The 22364-nt window shown below is 51.0% G+C and overlaps 3 protein-coding genes across 7 annotated transcripts in view; 1 reads left to right on the forward strand and 2 right to left on the reverse strand.

The window, feature by feature from the left end:
- Positions 1 to 81: 81 nt before the first annotated feature.
- ALG3 (ALG3 alpha-1,3- mannosyltransferase) lies at positions 82 to 4888 on the reverse strand. The gene is made up of 9 exons (XM_053918155.2): positions 4679 to 4888; positions 3378 to 3477; positions 3134 to 3281; positions 2868 to 3028; positions 2261 to 2381; positions 1632 to 1837; positions 1400 to 1477; positions 439 to 582; positions 82 to 325 (listed from the first exon to the last, which is right to left on the reverse strand). Exons 1-9 carry the CDS (start codon positions 4872 to 4874, stop codon positions 163 to 165), a joined length of 1317 nt encoding a protein of 438 aa, XP_053774130.1. The 5' UTR covers positions 4875 to 4888; the 3' UTR covers positions 82 to 162.
- Positions 4889 to 5590: 702 nt separating this feature from the next.
- Positions 5591 to 22364, forward strand: part of ECE2 (endothelin converting enzyme 2) — a 29429-nt gene continuing 12655 nt past the window's right edge. Inside the window, exons 1-3 of one of the 5 annotated variants that reach the window (XM_024564183.3) lie at positions 5591 to 5830; positions 10846 to 11129; positions 11628 to 12079. In XM_024564183.3, coding sequence (XP_024419951.1) covers positions 5635 to 5830; positions 10846 to 11129; positions 11628 to 11915 — 768 coding nt within the window. In that variant the 5' untranslated portion in view covers positions 5591 to 5634 and the 3' untranslated portion in view covers positions 11916 to 12079. The other 4 variants (XM_024564191.4, XM_045198676.3, XM_045198691.2 and 1 more) reach the window with 4 other exon arrangements.
- CAMK2N2 (calcium/calmodulin dependent protein kinase II inhibitor 2) lies at positions 12512 to 14812 on the reverse strand. The gene is made up of 2 exons (XM_053918156.2): positions 14391 to 14812; positions 12512 to 13536 (listed from the first exon to the last, which is right to left on the reverse strand). Exons 1-2 carry the CDS (start codon positions 14557 to 14559, stop codon positions 13466 to 13468), a joined length of 240 nt encoding a protein of 79 aa, XP_053774131.1. The 5' UTR covers positions 14560 to 14812; the 3' UTR covers positions 12512 to 13465.

Here is a 22364-nt window from a genome sequence, read left to right on the forward strand (position 1 = left end):
CTCTTAAACTGCCTGAATGAGTTATCTTTCATGTGCATGACCCTCACAACCTGGTCTAGGCACCTCCACGTAGGCCGCACAGAAGTGGACTTGGTAAGGTTTATTGGGAAGCGCACAGAGTCCATCCACATCCAGGGTCCGAGAATAAGGAAGAGGTGGATCTCAGTGGGCTTTCTTGCTGTGTGGGATGCTCTTGGGAAAGGGCTGGGGGCCCAGCCAGAGCTGCAGCAGGATGACAGCATGGCATATGTGCAGGGCAGCAGAGCTGCAGGACGTGGACGGGTATGTGTTCCAGGAGAGCTCAATGAGCCCCAGCACCAGCAACCTGGAGATGAGAAATACACTCCAGGTTTTGTCCAGTTTCTAGGCCCCTCCATGGTAATGGCCTTGGGCTGAGGAACTCCCTGACCCTTCCCCTCCCCTGGTCCCACCCAGTACCTGAGCAGGTGTGTGAGCCAGCGTGCAGGTGTGGCCCACAGGAGGTAGGGCAGTGTGTGGAAATACCAGACGTAGAACTGGTAGTGGAGAGAACGGCTGAAGCAGATGCCAATGAAATTGGAGGTGAAGAGGGTAGAAACGATCTGTACGCAGTGGTCAAGGCCAAGGGCAGGAGCCGAAGAGTCAGGAGTTGGGGGTGGGGTGGGGGCAGGCAGGGAGGTTCCAAAACAGAAGGGTAAAAATTTTGGGGTCAGGTAGCCCCCTGGTTTTACCATTCCAAGATGCATATCTTTGGACAACTTTCTTAAGCTCTCTGCACCTACTCCTCAGCCTAAGGTGGAGACAGCAATACCTAGGGTCATAAGGCCTAGTGAATCCATCCCTTCCTAGGTTAGTAAATTAACCTCTTAAAGCCCTAATTTTGCCATCTGTAAATGAGGATAATAAAAATACCCCCCTATATCAGGGTCTCCTGTGAGCTTTAAATATTAAGAGTGTATATAGCCCTGGCTGGTGTGGCTCAGTGAGTGCTGGCCTGTGAATCAAAGGGTCGCAGGTTCAATTCCCAGTCTAGGGAATATGCCTGGGTTGCGGGCCAGGTCCCCAGTAGGGGGCATGCAAGAGGCAACCACACATTGATGTTTCCCTCTTTCTCCCTTCCCCTCTCTAAAAAATAAATAAAATCTTAAAAAAAAATTTTAGCGTATATAAATCTCTCAGTATAGCACCAGGCAGAGGATGAGCACTCATAATCACTCAATAATATTTAAAATTAAGAATAAATATGTTTAAACATGTAAATGCTCAGGTCAGTGTTTAGCACAGAGTAGGAACTGTAAGAATGGGCCCTGTAACTATTACTAGTGCCTCTTTTTCTCTCCATGTCGCCAGGGCTCCCTGACCAGGGACCCTCTCTGCAACCGGAGATGGTAAGACTTACCTTCTCATGATTTAAAGGATATGGTTGGGTGTGAGGGGCTGGGGTGGAACCTTCCTTTTGGAGGGATCCTTCAGCAGCGACAGGATACTTTCTCCCGTCCTGGGGAGAAGCCATTCAGACCTTCATCAAGCCCCTGTCATGGGCCAAGCTCTAAACTCACTTCCATGAGCTCAACATCTTCCCCAAGCAGCCCCAAGACCCAGGCCCTTCACTCCTCCCCCAGCTGTGCTGTGGCACTGCTCCCCTTTCTCACCTGTGCCACCTGCACAGAACAAAGAGCAAGAGCAAGGTGAGGTGGGTGGCTAACAGTGCCAGGTGGAAGGCACGATGCAGGAACAGGGTCTCAGGGAGGAAACGCCAGTTCACTGTCCAGCGGAAGAGAAACTGGCGGCCAAGGTCAAAGGAGCGGGATAGGTAACCGATGGGGTTCTCCAGCAGGAAGGGCAGCCCCAGCACCACCTGAGGATGGGTGTGATGTCAGCAGAGCTGCCCAGGCTCACCTCCAGCCTCATGCTGATCAAGGGAGTGGGAACAGGGCAGAGGTCTCAGAGGTTCCCTAATTCCCATTAAGTATAGCAAGAAAGCCAGCCTCCCTCTCCCCTCTGACAAAGTCTGGGACCAAAGAAGCTGAGCACACTGGTAATAACAATACTTTACGTCATAAATGGGCGGAGCTAGAAAGGACCTAAGAGACCATCCAGTTCAACCTCCTTATCTTACAGCTAAAGAAACCAAAGCCCAGAGAGGTAGTAGTGCCTACCCGGCCCAGAATCAATTCCAAAACTGTTGTCTCTCGGCTTTGAGGAAGTCTCAAGGTGGGCAGGAGGCCAGACAGAGTGGCCTCCCCTTCATTAAAAAGTGGAAGGGGTAAGGTAGGAGTACCTGTAGGATAGCACAGATGCCCAACTTGGGGAGGGCCCCACGGAGGCCAAATTGTGTGAGGAGAAGGAACAGTAACCCGGGGGCAAAGAGGAGCACGTTCATCTTCACAGAGACTGCCAGGCTAGGGTGGGTAGGAGAGAGGAAGGGCGGAGATCAACTCCAGGGCCATGCACCCCACCCAAAGATGAACTCCGCCCCCACCATCATAGCAACACCTCCCCTCCACCACCAAGCTCCAGGATAGGGCCCACACTCAGAACTGCTGGTGGAAAGGTAAGGTAACATGGGAGGAGGCAGGGGGAATAGGGAGTAGATAAGTGATTTCTGTGCCCAGACTGAGCAAGCAAATATATACCAAGTATTAAGAATGTTCAGTGGCCAACGCCAACAACACATGCTGTCTGCAAGGAAGAGAGGATGGGAAGAAGGGATGTGTACATTGTGGGTTGGAGTGGAGACTTTCTACAGATCCTGGACTCACCTAGCAGGGCCCTGACTGACCTATATTGTCTGGCCACTCCCTTACTCCCTCTGCTGCAGAAAATCAGGAAGAAAGTAATGGAAATACAAAAAGTAACCAAGGGGACCAGATGGGTGGGATGTTGACCTGAAACAGCAGCAACCCCAGCCCCAGTGCTGGGCCAGCAAAAGGTTGATACTGAGGAAGAGCAGCGCCATAGCCACTGGGTCATTGAAGAGCCGCAACACAAAGATGGAGTGGACACGGTAAGAGGCGCAGCACATGAAGAAAAAGACGAAGGGAGGTACCTAAGAGGTAGGCAAAGTGGGGAAGGTCAGCTCACCAACCCAGAACCATCACCACACTGCAGCCCTCCCGGGTTGGGGACCCAGGTCCTGGTATTGTGCACTCACCTTGCAGGTCTGGTGGTAGATCAAAAAGACAAGCAGCAAGGTGGCCAGGTAGAGCAGAGCAAAGATGTGCTGGGCCATGCGGATGTCAGTGCCCTGGCCAGTGACATAGTACAGCCCCATAAAGATGTACACAAAGCCGGCTGGGTACCTGAAAGATGAGAGGGAAGTGAGTCTGGGTGAGGCTACCCAGCCTGGTATCCAGTCAGCCCCTCACACCCTCGCTGAACCTCCTATCTCCACTCACACCAGAGGTCCAGTGTCACCCTGCAATTGGGTATAGTCATAGGTGCCATTGATGACTCCCTCTACCTCAGCCATGTAGGCCTTCCAGTCAATCTCTGTATCTGGAAGAGGAAAAAATGGTGTGGTTACTTCCAAGTCCAGAACTTGTCTGCTCCCGAGACCTCCAGCCCATCAAAGCACAGAATTCCAGTTCATTTTCAGGACTTCTATCACAACCCCTGAACTAAATGCATACCTGACATTCTTTGGGTGAATCCAGGCAGCTCAAACTCAACACATCTGTGATTGAACTTATAATCTTCCAGTCCAAACCTGCTCCCCTTCCTGGATTCCATGAATGGCACTATCAACCTCCCAGCTGCCCAGGTCACAAACCCTGAAACTTCCTTCTCTTTCATTTCTTAACCCCACTTACCATGTCCTGTCTATTCTGCATTCTACATATCTCTACTGTCTCATCCTTCTCTACTATTACATACCCAAATTTGGGCCTAACATAACCTGTACCCTCAATCATGCAATAGCTTCCTAATTAGGCCCCCAGCTTCCACTTTCACCCCACCACAATATATTTGCCACCCTGCAACCAGGAGCTCTTCCAATAATAGAAATCATATCATGTCCCTCTGCTTAAAACCCTTCAACGATTCCCAAGGCTCTTAAAATAAAGATCAACCTCTACTATTCCCATTTTTAGAAGAGTAACCTACGAATTATTGAGGTTAAGTGACTAGCTAAAGATCAGTGAGCTGGAAGGGTAGAGTTGAAACTGGAATTTATAGGATCCTAGATTCTTAACCACCATGCTAACTATGTCCTTAACACAGTTTAGACTCCTTTATGATCGGGTCTCTCAACTTCTTCAATCTTACTTCTTAGTACTACCCTCACTTAAGGTCTATGTTCCAGTGCTAAAAAAAGACCCCAGAATTGGGCAGATTAGACCCAGCTGGGGAAGACACAGAGACCAGCAGCAGCAACAGAACATTAACTTGGACCGAGGTCTTCTGCCTTCCAGGCTGGTTCGCTTTCATGACCCGGCAGTCTGTACCTTCAAGGCGGAGGGCCAATCTCTAGGATTGCCCCTTCCGTCATGGGGGAGGGATTAAGATCAGGTTTGGTTTTCTGTGGAGCAGGCTTGGAATTTGGGGTAAAAGATATGGGTCTGTAATTGATGACTAAGTGGACCTCGGTCTGGGTTTGAGCTCCGAATCCGAGATCCGGTTTAAGTGAGGAGTTCGGTTCCACCTCCCTCCCGCCTTCTCCGCTCCCCTTCCCTCCCCTCCCCCTCGGCGCACTCACATGCCACCCTGTGAATGACCCAGAAGGTGATGCCCACCTCCGCCAGGCAGAGGCAGGCAGCCACCAGCAGCGTGTAGCGCGGCTCCAGGAGCAACAGACGCCGCTCTTGCCAGGCGCGGCGCAGCCACTGCCCGTAGCGTCCCGCCACCCGGGATGCGGGTCCTGCCCGGGCGCGTTTCCGCACACCCGCCGCCATCTTTCCGGTGCGCCGCTCGTGTGGGCCCGCCGCTCTGGAAACCGGACCCTTTGGCACTTAGGTTCCGCTCCGCGTGCCGGTTGTCCTAACGCACTGAGCGTTGACCTTTTTTCCAGAGTTATTTACTACACTAAAATTTACTTCTTATGCATCGGTCTCTCCTGACGGACTGCACTCTCCCTACGAGCAGAAATGGTCTTACTCCTCAGAATATACTTTAAAGATGGATCGAACGTTAGCCCAGAAAAGCAATGTTCTTGCCCGCGCCCTTACCACTCGGTCTGGCCCAGCATAACAGTTCGCCTGTATTGAGAATATCTGTGTTCATGCTGGTCTTTCCTGGAGGGCAAGACCTGTGTCTGCGTCCCTCCCGCCACCCCTCAAGAGCCTTCCACATGCTCAAAACTGGGAAGAGATGGATCTTTCAGATTTAACGAAAGGAGCCGTTCAAATTAAAAATATGAGAGGAGCAGTGAGAAACCCAAGTATGACATGAAGTGGTTCTCAAAAGGTAGTGAGAAGTACAGCAGGAAGACTCAGAGTCTGGACGACAAAACTTCCCCAGCCGGAGGCTTCTTCAAAGAGCGCTTAGCAGAGGACGGAAGTTCCACGTGTTTATGTTGGGCAACCGCATTTGGGGGCGGAGACACAAAAGGCCACGCCTCCTACCATATTCCACCATTCCGACTGGCTACACAAGGGAGCCAAGCCCCACCTAAACAGGCAGGCGGACTGCCCTACAGACCCTGCAGCAGCAAGCATGGCATCTTCCAGGTCCCCCGAGTCCCTGCCAGAGTTACCAGAACAGAACTGCGAGTACCGAGAGGTTCAGTACTGGGACAAGCGCTACCGGGACTCGGCCGACTCTGCCCCCTACGAGTGGTTCGGGGACTTTGCCTCTTTCCGTGCCCTGCTAGAGCCGGAGTTGCGGCCGGAGGATCGTATCCTCGTGCTAGGTGGGTATTCCTGGCGCTGCCCTGCTCAGGTGGAGCTTACGGGTTCGGCTCCGCTTCGGCTCTCTCTGTTCGCTTTCCTCGTGTCTGCCTGACCCTCTCTGAGGACGCTCCGGTCAGGAGCCAAGATCCAGTACCTTCAGAAGCTGGGCACTATTTAGCCAGGGCAAACAGGAGCCAAGAGAGTCTTAGTTTTCTATCCATCCCAAACCTCCCGAGAAAAAACAGTCTCTCTGAATCTGAGCGGGGTGAGTGACCCAGAGCCCCGTTCGGAACCCTCCCTCGATGGGCAGCCCCGAGCACTGGAGAGCTCAGAGGATCTAGTTCAAGTTCCAGCGCTAGTTGGCTCTACGATTTAGGACAAGTCGTGAACCCGTTCTGAGCCTCGGATTCACGGTTAGAAATGGAACTGCGAACTCAGTTGGGATAAGGCACATGCAGGCACCTGGAGCACAATGCCTACCACTTTTCTGTTTGCGCTGATGGGCACTGGGAGCTATTGTTACCTAGTTACCACTTTCCAAACTCTAAAACTTGGTCCTATGCCTTGTGTGCAGTGAGGGTGAGGACAGCGCCCTCTGAGGTTAGAGAGGATATTGCGGCCGTGATTGGTGAGATTCCTGGAGCAGCGATTTTCAACATTTTTCATCTCATGGCACACATAAACTAATTACTAAAATTCTGAGGCACACCAAAAAATATATACTTTTTTTTGCCAATCTGACAAAAAAGGTATAATTTTGATTCATTCACACCGGACGGCTCTTGTGTTGGCTGTCAAATTTTTGTATTTGACAGTAAGGGAAAAGGGGGTCAGTGCCCCCCACTAAATAGTCAGGTATTGCATATTTTTTTTATTCGTGTGGTACACCAGTTGAAAACCGCTGCTCAAGAGGAACAGGTACTGGGACGCAAGAGGTCCAGCTGTCCCATTGGGTTCTCTCCCACTCCCAGCCTTCGGGGCTCAGAGTAGTTTGAGCAACGGGTTTCCTTCCAGTTATAGCTTTTATATATTTTGGTATTTGTAAGAGCATGTATATGTTTAAATGCAATATTTCATATATAAGACATCTGAAATACAGTAAATGAAAGGTGTGAATAATAAACCTCATATGTATGTGTATACCATACCCAGTTTGGAAATAGAACATTCCTAGGATTAGAAAGGAAGTATAGCCCTGGCTGGTGTAGCTCAGTGGATTGAGCACGGCTCCCCGAGCCAAAAGGTCACCGGTTGATTCCCAGTTAGGGCACATGCCTGGGGTGTGGGCCAGGTCCCCAGTAGGGGGCGCGCAAGACTCAACCACACATGTTTCTCTCTTTCTCCTTCCCTTCCCCTCTCTCTAAAAATAAATAAATAAAATCTTTATTAAAAAAGGAAGTATGACCTAGTGCTTAGGAACTTGGATCCTGGAGGCAGCTAATTACATTGGAATCTTAGCTGTAGAATAATGGGCAAAAGCAGGGAATCAGCGATATAATCCTGACAAAATACTTAAATTTCCCTGCCTCTATTTTCTCACACTTAAAAAAATAAGACTACTTATTTATTGGGTTTTTAAGATGATTTAGTGAATATGAAAGATATCTAAAACAATGTTTGGCAAAATCAAATGCCCCATGTATATTCAAGGTTTTTCTGTGTAGTCCTCCCAAACCTCTTCCCCCCAGAGATAAAAATTGTTGAATTTTTTACTTTTAAGCCATTGCATTTATTTATAGATTTATCATAGATGTAAGTTTTTTAAGTTTTAGTGTATATTGAAATCACCTGGAAAGTTGGACCCCACCCTGAGATCATAATTCCAGGGACAGTCTAAGTTAGATGCTAGGGGTCTGTAGTTTGAACAAGCTCACAGGTGATTCTCATGCTGGTGATTGGCAGAGTAATACTGCCTTAAAATCTCCTAGACAGGAAGGTATCCTTTTCTGGAGAGAGGGGCGAAAGTCTAAAAACAGAAAAGGAAAACTTTCCAGGCATTATTCCCAAGATCTAAAAAGAGGACCCACAGTTTGGGGAGTATCCTGTGTTACATTCCACCTCAACAAACAAGCTAAGCACCTGCTAGGATCTAGGGAATGTGCTGGGCCCTTTCCACCTTATTTAATTTTTATGACAACCCTGAGAGGTGAGTAATAAGTATTACTAGGCTTACTCTACATTAGGGGTCAGTACTACTTCTGAAAATGGCCAAAGTAAATATTTTGAGCTTTGTGGGCTGTTCAGTTTCTGTCACAACTAGTCAGTACTACTGCTGTACGGAAAACCAGCCACAGACAGTACAAAAGTGAATGAGAGTAGCTGTGTTCCAGTAAAACTTCATTTTCCAAAACAGGTGGCAAGCCAAATTTGGTAACCCCTGCTCCAGGTCATTGTCTGAGGTTGGGGCCAGAAGCAAATTCTAGGAGTAGGATTCATGTCCCAGTCATTTGTTAGGGATGTGCTCCCAGAAGAAATTGATAAGAGAGGGAGAGGAGAAGGAAGGGAAAAGGTCAAGCAGGATGGTGATCACAGGCAAAATTTCCCTGAGGGTAGTTTCAGCCCAAAGAGTCACAGATGCAGCCTGTCGGAAGCAAACACACACTAAAACTTAGTGACACTCCAAGGACATCGGGTCGGAGCAGTGACAGTGTCCAGTACTGTCATGTAGCAAGTAAGGGGTGAAGTAAGGATGCCCTCTGACTCCAGAGCTTCTATTACTCTGCTAAAACCAGTAAAATGACTAAAGATGGAATGTCACAGCTGAAGGTGAGTGGACCTCTTGAAAACGCGGAGACAGTTTTGCATAGTGGTTTAAGAGCTCTGGTTCTGGCATGAGACAGGCCAGGATCCAAATTCTGACTCTACCACTGGACTATGTGACTTTGAGCAAATTTCTTATATACTTTGGACAGCCTCGGTTTCCCCATGTAGAAAATGGTAATGATTAAAACAGTTATCTTCTATACAAAGGTACTTTGAAAATAAACTGAGATAATGCTTAGAATGCATAGCCTAGGACCCAGTGTGCAATGACTGCTAGTGATCAGAGGACAGAGTGTGCCCTGCCTGAGGACTGTGTGTCTGGTCCCTATGGCTGGAATATCTTCAGAGCAGATGAATACATATGGCTGTCCCAGCTCTGCCATCGTAATATGTCTCTGATTCTCCTTGCTTGACTCTATGCTCTGCAGGAATCTTCTGATCATAACTTGGCTTCAGTTTGTCTTTCCTGGGTAGAGAGAAGAGACTGACCGGAGGATTGCCTGTCAAGCCCCCATGGTGGCTATTTCCCTTGTTATAAATTACTACTTGTGAATTGGTATTGTGGCTTACACCTCAGGTTGTCGGGATAGCGTCCACATAGCTCTGGACTGCCATGTGAGGGGTTCTTGGATCCGCCTCAGTTTTCTGGGGCTCTGCTTTCCCGAGGGGGTGGAGGCCTTCCCAAACCTCATCTTACTTAGTTGCTAGCCCCAAATCACTGAGGCAGCAGGATCAGAAATTACTACTTTATAAGTATGACTGTCCCTGTGATCAAATTTTGTTCTTCCTTCATCTTTGGTGAAGTTCTCTAGAAGATGCCACTCCTTTGCCAAGTGGAATAAAGGAAAGATATTTGGGATTGTCTGCTGTTGGGCAGAGCTCTGCGGGCATGAGGTTAGGTGTTGGGTGGTAAAGGGATTGTGGGTCAGAGAACCCCGTGGGATTTCAGCCTGAACTGAGTTAGGGTCTCTTTTTCAGCCATCTTCACCTCCCATCCCATGTGGTGTATTTACCAGAGCTTGCTGTAGAAAGCATGCATTGTGTTTTCTCGGGCGAGATGAGGCTCACAGGAAGGAGCACCTAAGGACCAGCCAGCATCCTCTGGGTGCCCTGACCTGGTACCAAGCCCTGCTAGATCAGGGCAATCCCAACAGCTGATCCTGTAATTCTCTTCAGTACAAAAATGGAGATTAAAAGCAATCTAATCCCAAGAGCTGGGCATCCCCATGTGGGGCAACCAAGACGTGTTATCCAGCCCTGTTCTCAGGTGGAGACTGACCACCAGAGGACCCAGAAGACGCCAACAATCTTCGAAGGAAGTCATGCTGTCTGGACCGCAGATCCACACCCACCCCTCTAACCTCCACCCATTCTTTCACCTGACCCAGATCTCTTTGGGACTGCTTTTTAGACATTTCCCACCAGTGTTATGATTCTTCAAGACTGATTGGTTGTCAGCTTCCCTGAAACCCTTGCCCACCCCACCTAGGTGGGGAAAGGGATCATCCTATGTGTGCTCCCACAGCCTGTCCCTATTGAAACACTCATCGCAGTATGTGGCAGTTGCCTGATTACACATCTGTTCCTCCCACCAAAGTATGAGCTCCTTAAGGTCAGGGACTGTTACTCATCAGTGGAGCCCAATATGTGGTGCTCAGTACATGACGGAATTACAAGAGATCAGCTCCACTGTGTCCCTACCTAGTTTCCTGTCACTTGTTAAGTCTGCCTTGGAAGCCAAAACTAGGATAATAACCCCTAATAAGCCTTCCCAGAGGTTCTCTGAGAGGCAAGGTATTAGGAAAACACTAGTAATATCCTAATAATATTGTGATATTAATGATGCCAATATCATCCCATTCTGCATCTGAGAAAACTGAGGCTCCATGTCGAGTGACTTGCCAAGGCAGTGTGACTAGGAATGTCAGAACCCAGGTTTTTGAACTCCTGCATTCAGAGCTTCACCTGCTCTCCAGCTGTTTTAGTTCTTAAATTCAGTGAGCACATCCTACATGTAGGCTGTCTTGTTATCTTTATTTTTCTGAATAGGAAATGCAAATTCCTACTTTCACACAGCTAGGAATGATAAAGCCAGGATATGTGCCCACACCTGTATGACTCCAAGCCTCATGCTTTTTTCTGTACCATGCTGCTTCTCCCTCAGTACAGGAAGGTTTGGGTTGAGAGAAAATTGGCCAAGAGTGGACGGATCATTGGAGGGGAGAACCAAACCTAACCTAGCCCTTTTGCCACCCACCTTTTCTCACCTCAGGCTGCGGGAACAGTGCCCTGAGCTACGAGCTGTTCCTCGGGGGGTTCTCTGATGTGACCAGTGTGGACTACTCATCGGTAGTGGTGGCCGCCATGCAGGCTCGCTATGCCCATGTACCCAAGCTGCGCTGGGAGACCATGGACGTGCGGGCACTGGGCTTTCCTGATGGCTCCTTTGACGTGGTGCTTGAGAAGGGCACGCTGGATGCCCTGTTGGCTGGAGAGCGGGATCCTTGGATGGTATCCTCTGAAGGTGTCCACACTGTGGACCAGGTGCTGAGTGAGGTGAGGGAATATTAAGAGTGGAGGGCAAACCAAGAGGTGGGATGAGGGGTTGAGGTTTCAGGAGATTGAATAAACTCAGAATCCAGAAGGACTCATGGTTTGGAGCAGTTACTCTCTGGGCTGTGGTTACCTGAGGAAGGGTTATTCTGGGTCAAGATTATAGGAGGCTGGAGTTGCCAGACTCACAGAGGCTGATGATTGGCTACTGGGTTGCCATAAGGATGAGGTAGCAGCCAGGTTCCAGAGAGGTAACAGACTGGGAGGGTGAGCAGTTGGCAGGACAGCAGTACCCCCCGACCTGACATCACTCCCATGCTCCTTCCTGTCTAGAGTACAGCCTAACCCCCATGGAATGACCAGGGGCACGGAAGGAGGCTCACTCTTTTACCATGGAGAACTGGATGTAGGGTAGTACCTAGGAGGGCATCTGGGGCAATACTGACCTTTGAGAACCTGGAGACGGACTCCTCACCAATGACTTCTCTGTCTGCCTTGCAGGTGAGCCGAGTGCTGGTCCCTGGGGGCCGGTTCATCTCGCTGACCTCTGCGGCTCCCCACTTTCGGACTAGACACTATGCCCAAGCCCGTTATGGCTGGTCTCTGAGGCATGCAACCTACGGCAACGGTTTCCACTTCCATCTCTACCTCATGCACAAAGGCAGAGAGCTTAGTGTGGCCCAGCTCGCCTTGGGAACCCAGATCCTGTCACCCCCCAGGCCTCCCACCTCACCCTGCTTTCTCCAGGACTCAGATCATGAGGACTTCCTCAGTGCCATTCAGCTGTGAGGCCAGAAAAATGGTCCTCGGGCCCTCCCTACCTTTCTGCCCTAGACTTCTCAGGTTGTTGTAATTCTTCACTTAGGGTTAGGTCCAAGGTGCTCACATCTCAAGGGCCTGATGCCTAAGATATTGCTGATGGGAGCAACCCAACAAAAAACAATATAGCCCAGGCTGAATTACATCCCACGTTGCAGGTTTATGGCTTCCTTCTTAGGCTCCTCAGATCCCTCCTGGGCTTCCCCAACTTCGTCTCCCACCATACTGATCTGCCACAGCCCCTCTGCATGCCAGTCAGACCCAGAGGCCTGCATCCCTAGGGCCTGTTATTGTCCCCCATTCAACCTGGATTCATCCACAGGAGGTTGCAGACTTTTGAATCGAGATTGCTTTACAATTCTGACCTTAGCTCCAGCCTCAACTCTAGTGACCTATCCTGCTCTGGTTTTATATTTACCCAAGAATGCCTGCCTGTTTACTTGGCAACACTTCCCTACCAGAAACATGCACCTGGGATTCTCAAGTGCCCACCCCCCTCCCCAAAAGGGATTGGAGCCACTTTGGCCTGGCTCCTGAGCAAACCGAAGCAGGGACACACTGACACACACAGGAAGGTCTGTGTTTATTCACACATTCCTGGTACAGGGTGGATGAAGGAACATTTACAAAGGACAACCCTGGGTTGAGAACATCTCCAGGGCCACAGGTGTTGTCCAAGGGTGCAGAGCAGTCCCCATTTGGGTTCCCAGGGGCAGGGTGCAGGTGTCCAAGGTACAATCAGACCTGGACCCTTGGAAGGTGATACCTTGAGGGAAGGTCTGCCAGAGAGCCGCCTGGGGTCAGGCCTGGGCAGACTGGCCATGTGTTTGTTACCATGTTGGGGGCTTGCCCATTCCCACCCTCACCACTCGTCCTACCTGCCAGGCGCAGAAGAGCCAGGACGAGACGGAGGGGGAAGGGCACTAACCACGAGGGGAGCCAGTAAACAAAGAATCGGATATAAAAATACAAATGTGCTGAGGAAGTCCCTTAGAAATAGGCTGAGGCTGGGGTCACGCCAGACAGGGGTGGGGGGAGCGGCCTGGAGGGGTGGGCTGGGCTGAGGTGGGTGGGAAGCTCATGCAAATACGCAGCCAAACAACCCGGGCCGAAGGCGGTCGGTCGGACGCCGGCTGGTAGCCGGGTCTTCCAACCACACCGGCTGGAGAGGGGCGGGGCGAGGGAGCCGTGCGGGAGGGGTTGGGTCTGGGGCCGCTGGGCTCTGTCCGTTCCGGTGTGCGGGGTGGGGCTGCGGCCCGAGGTTCTAAAGTGCATGAGCGCGGCGGCGGGCCCCGGGCTGGTCCGCGCCGCCGCCACCGCCGCCGCCGTGGTGCTGAAGCGGACAGCTCCGGGGTGCCTGGCGGCGGAGGCAGCGACTCCGACCCGGAGGCGGCGCGGCCCTGCAGCCCCCGCCCGCGGGCGCCTGGGCCGGGGCGGGGGGCGCCGGCAGCCGCATCGCCTGCCCGCGCTCCTGGCCGCTGCGAGGCCGGGCCGGGAGCCCGCCGCCCAAGCCGGCGCGTCTACACTCCGGACGGCGGCTTCTCCCCCATCCCCTTCAGCACGTCGTCTATCCGGTCATCCTCGATCACCACTGCGCAGGGAGAAAGCGCGTCAGCCGCGTGGCCTCGGGGGGCGGCGAGAATGAGCCCCGCGGCCCCGCGCCCCACTCGGATGCTGCCCGCGGCCCAGCGGCGCCCCTCGCCCTCCCCAGTCGAACTCTCCTGCGGACTCAGCCCACCGCCGACCTCGGCTTTCACGGACCCCCTCCCCTCCGGGTGGGGGAACGCCCCCTCTTTCGGAGGCTCCAGTCCTTCAACCTCGCCTCCGCCTGACCTCTCCTCCATCCGAGCTGAGCAGGAACCTTTTTGCTCTGGGGGTCCCCCCTTCAACCCTCACCGCCACTGAACCCCTTCCTCACACAGAGTCTCCGGTTGACCCAGCCCTCTCCCCAACCTAACCCACTTGCGCTTGGACCCTTCTTCCAATCCCGGCACCAGCAGAGCCCCTTCCCGGTTCAAAGAACCGAGACAGCCGCTCCCCGGCCCTCCCGCCCTCTCCCAGGTCGGACGCCCCTCCCCGCCCGAAGGCTCCCTCGTAGGATCCACCGACCCGGCGTTTGATCCCGAGGAAGCGGCCCGCCGCCCCGCGTGTCCCCACTCGCAGTCAGCCCCAGGTGCCCCCGGCCGGCCCCTCCCCCCCGCCCGGGCGCCGGGGCTCTACTTCCAGAGGTGCCGAGCATCGAATCCGGGGCACTGCGTTCCCGGGAGAGGGAAAGAGGGAACAACACTGCAGTGGGGACCCCCCCCCCCCAGACCCCGGCCTGCGAGCGCCCGGCCGCGCTGGTCTGCGGCAAGAGCTGCGGCCGGCTGGCGGGGAAGCGCGGCCGGGAGGCGCCCGACGGAGGGTTTCTGGGTCAGGCGGTGACTCCGGGCCCCGGCCGCGTACCTCTCTTGGCTCGGCCGATCTGGCCCAGCTTGGGGGGTCGCTTTGCTTGGTTGCCCGCAAAGAAGGAGTTGGTGTCTTGGAGGCGACAGCTGAAGGAGAGGTCGGAGCCCTCGGGGTCGGCGCCGAAGCGGCCCATCTTGTCCTCACTGTAGGGCAGGATCTCGGACATGGCGGGCGCGGGGTGGGCGCGGGACTGCGGCGGGGCGCGGACGGCGGGCTAGCTGCCGGACCGGCCCTAGCTCACCAGGAGAGCCGGCGGAAGGATGAAGTCATGCAGCATCCGGGGCTGCGGGGCCAAGCGGGGCCTCCTCCCCCGCGCCTCCGCCTCCCGGGCCGCGGGGCAGGCGGCGGCGGCGGTGGCGGGGACCGGGCGGGGGCGGTGCGCGGGGGGGCGGGGGTGGCGGCGGCGGCGAGAGCGGAATGACGATGAGCGCCCGACTGCGGCAGAGCGCAGCGGGCGGGGCGCGGTGGAGGCGGGGCGGGCACGGGCTGCCCAAGGGAGGCGGGGCGGGGGGGCGGGCCGCGATCGGGAGGACCCGGGAATACGAGACTCCCGGCGGGGCGGGGGGGGGGAGAGGGGCGAGGAAGCGGCTGTGGGAGGGTCCTACACAATGGCGGGACTGGCCCACGGTGCGGGATCGGGCCGCGGGAGGCGGGACGGGAGGCGGTGGCCGGAGCCAGCGGGCGCCGGAGAGGCGAGAGACTCTGAGAGCCGAGCAGGTGGGACTGGGAATCGGGGGGCAGGTCAGGGCCGGAAGGCGGGAACTGGTCTGGCACTCGATTTGGAAGGGAACACTAGAACGCGGCGTGGGGAGAATCGGATTTCGGGTGAGGTGTGGGGTTTTCGCGAATCCGCAGGACTGGGGAAGGGCGCGGGCCGGTGGGTGGCGTCCTCGCCGTTGGCGCGCTAGTGTATCGGGTTGCCGTTCAGGCGTCTGTAGTCTCTGCCTATCTATATGTCAGTCTTTCTCCAATGTGTCTGTTTTGTCTGTCTCTGTGCCCCATATGTCTTTGTGTTACGGTCTCTGTTTACGCCTGTCTGGTGCCAGTCTCCGTGCTTGGCTCCTGTGCCTGTGTGCCACTGTGTCTTCATCTCCCGAGCCTCCTGGTGTCTCTCGGTCTTACCTTGCAGAGGTCTCGGTAACTGGGCCGAATGCCGCGCGCCAGGGCAAATACCCACCCCCAGCCCCGCTGCTGGAGCTTATACTTCTGTTTAAAGCGTCACCGCGCCCGGCGCTTTTCCTGGTCCCAGATGCCCGCGCTGCGCGTGCACTGTGAAAAGAATGAATGGTGGTGGCGTGGACGGGGGCGCCCGGGCTGCAGATGACGCGGGGAAGCCCGGGGCGCCTGAGGACACCGTGAGAGTGGGCGTGGGTCCAGAGGTAGAAGGGGAGGGACAGAGGGCGCCTCCCCAAGCCCTGGTTGAAGGGGATCACGTGACAATTCTCACCGCACCAACGAGAATACACCCTCTTCTCACCCCGGCTCCCCAGACGAGCCGTCAGCTGCGGCGTCACCTGCTCGCTGGCGCTCAGGGGCTCTGTCGCAATCACTGGCTTTGGGGGGAGGGGGGAGAGTGGTGTGTCCAGTTCGCCTGCAGTGATCACAGCACTGATAAGGGTAATCGTTACGTACATTCAGTACATACTAGAGTTCAGTGCACAATTGAGGCAGAGAGGGTTCTCCACAGTCCCTGAAGCGTTTTATCCGCACCCCCCACCCCCCAATTACGCAGCCAGTGAGGCTGCCTGGTGCTGGATGTCCTTCCTCCAACAACTCACCAAGTGTTAATCCCTCGAACACAGACTCGAATGCAGTGGTGGCTGCTCTCAGGGACCAGGAATGGGGGGGGGGGGGCGGTTGCCAGGGGCTGCCTCTGTGCAAGCCTCGCTCAAGGCCCCAGATGTGGGGGCCCATCCCTATCAAGCCCTCCTCTGCTGTGTCCTAGTCTCTGAGATAAGGGCAGAAGCTGGAGATAGAAGTCCAGCTGGAGAGAGAGGCGCCTGAAGACCTGGGAGGACAGTAGAGGCTAGAGCTCAGGATCACTAGGAGAGAGCCCAGAAACTCCGCCACCACAGCAGGTTGTCTGGCAATGGGTTCCAATGCTGGTTCTGCCACTTTCTTTGTGACCTGGAACTGAAGGCCCCATAATTATAGCAACATTTTAGGAAAATATGGAAAATCATACAAAACCTTTGAATACATATGTCCTTCCAATCTTTTCTCATGAATTTGAATAATATGTGTACCTCTCTGTGCCTCCATGTTCTAGTCTGAAGCATAGAGATGATAGAACCTGTATTAAGGAAAGTTTCAGAAATGAAATTGTCCTGAGGTGACGTGGGTTGTCTCAGGAGGAATGAGCTGCCCCTCACTCAAAGTGCTGAAGGGGCTGGAAGATTTCTTGCCAAGGACGAGATGAGAGCAGTGGGTGGAGAATTGAAACAATTCTCTTTTCACTCCCCAGAATGAAGGATACTGGAGAAATAACAATTTATCTTGGAATTCATTTGGTTAGCTTTTTAAAAAAAATTTTTAAAGAGAGAGAGAAAGAGAAACATCAATTTGTTTTTCTGCTAAATTTATGCATTCACCGGTTGATTCTTGGATGTGCTATGACAGGGGACTGAACCTGCAACCTTGATGTATCAGGATGACACTCTAACAAATTGAGTAACCCCCCCAGAACTGGTTAGTTTCTTAAATATTCTTATTCTTGTCCCTGCTATGCATGCACACTCATGATTAAAGCAAAAGACCTAAATGTAAAATGGTGAAGATATAGCAATATATGAGCTTCTATTATGTGGTAAAAATGTGTGTGTGTGTGGAGGGAGTTCTTTAAATTGTGATCCCCTATTTAAAATTCTGATGTTCTAGCCCTGGCTGGGTAGCTCAGTTGGTTGGAGGCTTGCCCCATACACCAAAGGTTGTGGGTTCAATCCCCAGTCAGGGCACATACCTAGGTTGCAGGTTTGATCCCAGGTTAGGGCACACAGGAGAGTCAATCAATGTTTCTCACATCAATGTCTCTTTCTTTCTCCCTCTCTCTCTCTCTCCTCCTTCCTTCTCTCTCTAAAATCCACAAACACATCCTTGGGTGAGGATTTTTAAAAAATTCTGATGTTCTACATCCTGCCCATGAGAAAAAAATTCATTCTCAAAACTAAAATGAAAGAAAATTTGCATGGTATTTTGTGATTGTGTTTTGAATTTCTCAACTGAAAGTCCCTCAAAGCCAAGTGAACTTGATCCTTATGTTCTAAACAGAATAACATACCTTTTGATGTTTGAATATTAATAACATTTTTATTCAAGTGGAAACTGTAGGTCTGTGTAGTAGGTTGAATAGGATCCCCCCCTAAAATTCATGTCCACTCAGAACCTCAGAATGTGACCTTATTTGGATATAGGGTCTTTGCAGATGTAATTGTGCAAATTAAGAGGATGCCATACTGGATTTGAGTGGGCCCTATATTGAATCACTGGTATCTTTACAAGAAGAGGACAGATGCATAAAGACACACGCACACAGAGAAGAAGGCCAGGTGAGGAAGCAGAGATAAGAGCGAGACAGCTGCAAGCCAAGGAACACCAAGGATTGCTGGGAGCCCCTAGAAGATGGAAGAGGCAAGGAAAGATATGTCTCTAGAGACTTCTGAGGGAATGTGGCCCTGCCATACCTTGGTTTTGCACTTCTCACCTCCAGAACTGTGAGAATACATTTCTGCTGCTTGAAGCCACCTGGTTTGGGGTACACTGTTACAGCAGTCTTAGGAAACTAATGCAGCCTGTTACAGATATTTTGGGGTAGTTTTCTTCCATCTCTCATGACCATGTTTCACCTTCCTTTAATGCTTCTCTGGGGGTCCTTTGCTCCCACCCTATTCACTCAAAGGAAGCCCACACCATAGGGTTTTTCTGGGACTCATTCTATTAGCAGGGGCTGACAAATCACAAAAAAAGAAGGAGGCAGATCTGAGTGGATTGACATGGTGAGATCTCCAAGGCCTGAGAAAGTGTCACCAGCTAATAAGCATAGGGTATGATTTCATATATGTAAAAAAAGTATATACACTTAGAGATGCATATATAACCACATACATAGTATGTGTTGAGGTATGAAAATGCATATAAAAGAAAGATCTGGAAGGAAACAGAGCAAACTAATAATGGTTACCTCAGAGGATGGTACTGGGATCCCAGCAGGATAAATTTCATCTTTTACTGAATTTCATCTTTATATCCTTCTGGAGTATTACGTGTGCAATAAAAAAGTTTTAATGATTTTTTAAAAAGATTTACAATGATACGGTCCATTTACCAAACTGGCCCTAGACAAATCAGTTCACTTAGAAAGAAGATTAGTAGTTAAGAGCATGGAGTTGGATCTGCCTTCTACCTGATGTGTAACTTTGGGCGTTACTAAGCTTTCCTGTATCTTAGATTCTTCTATGAAATGGACAGTGATACTGATAGAGGGTCGGGTCATCATGAGGATTAAATAAGTTACATAAAGTGCTTAGGTAAGGGCTGGACAGTAGAACTGTTAGCTATTATTATACAAGAAAGCATAAAGAAGTTAAAAGTAATCTCATCATTAGACATATGCATATTAACATCTTGTTGCATAGACTTCCAATCTCTTTTTTTAACCTGTGCTTTTATACTTTTTGCTAAACAAAAATGAGATTTTGTAACCCCCTACCTTCCCCACCTAACTACATGGAGAACATTTCCCGGTAGCAGTTGCAACTGCTCCCAATGTATGAGATAAATTGTGTCTCATTGTATGTATGGGTTTTCAATGTTACAAAAGTCCTCTACTCTTAGAGGCTGGATTTCCCTCCGTTTTTTTGTTTTGTTATCATAGATAGTGCTGTGACGAACAAATGTTGTTGGGAAAAAAATTGGCCCATATATTCTGTTCCTTCAATCAAGAAGTAGCATCTATTTCTCCAACCCTGAATCTGTGCTTGACTCTCTGACTTGCTTTGCCCACTAGGGACATTAACAAATGTGATGCAAGCAGAGACTTGAAAAATGTTCATACAATGGGCTTTGGCCCGTTTTCTGTTGCTGGGAATTTTGAGACTACCATATGAAGAAGCCTGGGCTAGCTTACTGGAGAAGGCGAGACCTCAGCACAGAGACAGAGCTCAGTCATGTAAATGAGGCCCAAACATGTAAATGAGGATATGCAGCTAGACCACTCAGCTCCTGCAGAGCTGACCCAGACCTGAAGAACCACCCAATCAACCCACTGAACAGAGAAATAATAAATGTTTGCTATTTTAATCCACAAAATTTGGGTAAGCTTGTTAGGTAGCAAAAACTAGTTGATACAGACATCCTGTGGATAATGATTATTTCCTGCAACAGTTTCCTAGAATTAGACTTTCTGGGTCAAAGAATGTGTACACTTATACCTAGTGATTCACGTTGCCAAAAAGCTTGCCTCAATTTATAAGCCACCAGCAATACATGAAAGTGACTATATTCCTCATCTCTGCCAACACCAAACATGAATGTTTCTTATCTTCATGACTACATTATCCTTGTAAATTGAAGACATACGCCATTGTCCATTTCTTCTCAATTTACAATCAATGTAGAGAACAGAAAAGATTACTCCTATAGGAAAGAACAGCAGAAAAGAGAGAGAAAATAATAGAATGGGAGAATAAAACAGGGTTGAAGAATATAAACACAGAAGAAAGAAAATAGAATTATAGAATAGAGCAACTTCTAAGCCTCTTATATACATAGGGTACTTAACATGTAGTCAGGAATAAGCCTAATAAATGATTTGGGTCAAGAAAGAGTCTTGGAAAGGATCTGTCCATTTAGACCAAGCTTAGTGAAACTGAGAGCACTATAAAAGTAAACTCAGGGTCTTTCATACGTGGCCATATTTCTCACAGTAAGTCTGAGATAGGGATGATTCTTCCCATTTTACAGATGAAGAAAACTAAGGGTCAGAGCTTTCAAATAACTTGATAAAGATCATAGAGCTGATAAAGAATTGAGCCCAGATTTGAGTCCAGGTCTATCTACCTTGAAAACTGATACGTGTCCCCTTAGTCTTCCAGAGAGGATGTGGCAGAAGACAAGCAACTACCTTTGGGAGGAAGTATATTCTTTCCATTCATGTTGCCAAACTGCTCTCCAGAAAGGAGCCAGGGCACTTGGGTTCGAATCCCAGCTCTGCTACTTCCTGTGTGACCCTTAGCCTCTCCATGCCTCCCTTTTCTTTGTCTGCACAGTGGCTTCATAAAGTGCTATGAGGATAAATGAGCACATAGATATAAAGCACCTAGAACAGTGGCTGGCACATAGTAAAGTGCTGTGTACACTTGCTATTGCCAGCATGGCGCTGCAGCAGCCACGGGACTATTTCTTGCGAGCCTGTTGCCAGGAAGTCCTTACATAGTAGCTTTGGTTACACTCACATGTCATTAGACTCAGTGGAGTTCCCCACAGGGCAAGGCCAACCCTGCTGCCTCATTCCTCTTCATCCAGCCTTGGAGGGGGAGGGGGAAGAAGTAAGTGCTGTGGGGCCACGTTGTCATCAGAAAGAACATGAACAACTCCAGAGACTTGTCCTGAGGGGCTATCCCAAGGGCCCTGCTGCTGCAGACCCCAGTTTGCTGGATGTGAAAGTTCTGGCTCAGGGAACCCGACTAACCTAGAACCCGTCTGCCTCCTCCACTGTCTGGGAAGCACAGAGGGCTTTCGCCAGCCTTTCAGTTCTCATTTCTGCCTGTAGGGCTTTAATGACAACAGCACCACCAGCAGCTAACACATTGAGTGCGGCCATGTGTCAGACAGACACTGCCCTAAGAGGCACTATTCTTATTTCAATTTTACAGATGAGGACATTCCGTGCGAATCCAGAATCTTCCATCCTAACTATGACACTGGACTGGCTCCTGTTTGAGAACAGGCAATTTGGGGCTGGAAAAGGCCACAGAAAGCAATGCAACATTGCTCAGCCTGACTCATTCATCACCCACCTTTTCTCAGCCCAGGAGCAGCCCATGTGAGAACCACTTGCAGCAAGATGTTTAAGAGCTGAGGTGAGAGTCAAGAAATGGATTATGGGTGTGCCACCAGTCCCAGCCTTCACGGGTCAAACTCATGCACTGTCTGGAGGAGGAGGGTGGAGGAGGAGGCACTCCAAAAAACAAAACAAAAAACAAAAAACCGTGGTAAAAGAAAACACTAGTCACTCCAGTGTAGCAGACTGGAACACCACCATGCCTGATTAAGGAATGACAATATGGAAGGCAGATGGCAAACGCATAGATGCCACATTATTGCTTTTCAGTGAAATATTGCTTGGGGTTTTTTTTTCTTCTTCTTCTTCCTGTAAACCTCCCAAATAAAATGGTTTGCTTTCCTCAAGTTAGAAGTGTTAACATGTCTTTTCTTTAAATATATCTGTGGATGGCTGTTTTTTTCCCTGCCGATTTGTCACCATCTGTAACCCTCCCTGTGTGAGATGATCTGATGACAACAGTTATCTTGGCGAGTAAAAGTGCAGTCTTGGAGCAACGTGTAAGAGCAGAGTCAGCGTGGGCTCTGCGTGTGTGTTGTGTACGTGTGTGACGTGTGTCGGGCTGGGTTCCTTGTGCACGTACACACTGTGTGTGAGTAGGCAGTGCGTACATTCGGTGAGCATCTTGCGTGTGTGCGGACTGTGGATCGGGTTGGGTGCTTGCCTGTGTACCTCGGGTGTATGCGCTTTCTGTGTAGATACCGCGTGGACACCCTGTATGTGGGTCAGCACCTTTCTGGCTCCGGAGGGGCTGTGCGCACTGCTTGGGAAGATGTTCTTCAACAGAGTGTAATTCCTCCAAGGTGTTTACAGGGGATGGGGACAGCCTGCAATTTGGGTGACTGGGCCAAGAAACGGCGGCAGGGTTTGGGCCCGGGCCAAAGGAATGTAGACGACGGGCGGCTTGCGGGAGG

Source organism: Desmodus rotundus, chromosome 2 (assembly GCF_022682495.2).
Source record: "Desmodus rotundus isolate HL8 chromosome 2, HLdesRot8A.1, whole genome shotgun sequence".
In the NCBI taxonomy this organism is placed as follows: Eukaryota; Metazoa; Chordata; class Mammalia; order Chiroptera; family Phyllostomidae; genus Desmodus; species Desmodus rotundus.

Excerpts from the sequence above, each read along its gene's own strand:
- ALG3 (XM_053918155.2), bottom strand. The coding sequence starts at position 4,874 with ATGGCGGCGGGTGTGCGGAAACGCGCCCGGGCAGGACCCGCATCCCGG. Across the intron at positions 2,382-2,867 it reads TGGGGTTGCTGCTGTTTCAG|CCTGGCAGTCTCTGTGAAGA; the intron begins GTCAACATCCCA and ends TACCCACCCTAG. Across the intron at positions 326-438 it reads TGGCTCACACACCTGCTCAG|GTTGCTGGTGCTGGGGCTCA; the intron begins GTACTGGGTGGG and ends TCTCATCTCCAG.
- CAMK2N2 (XM_053918156.2), bottom strand. The coding sequence starts at position 14,559 with ATGTCCGAGATCCTGCCCTACAGTGAGGACAAGATGGGCCGCTTCGGC. Across the intron at positions 13,537-14,390 it reads GATCGGCCGAGCCAAGAGAG|TGGTGATCGAGGATGACCGG; the intron begins GTACGCGGCCGG and ends CTCCCTGCGCAG.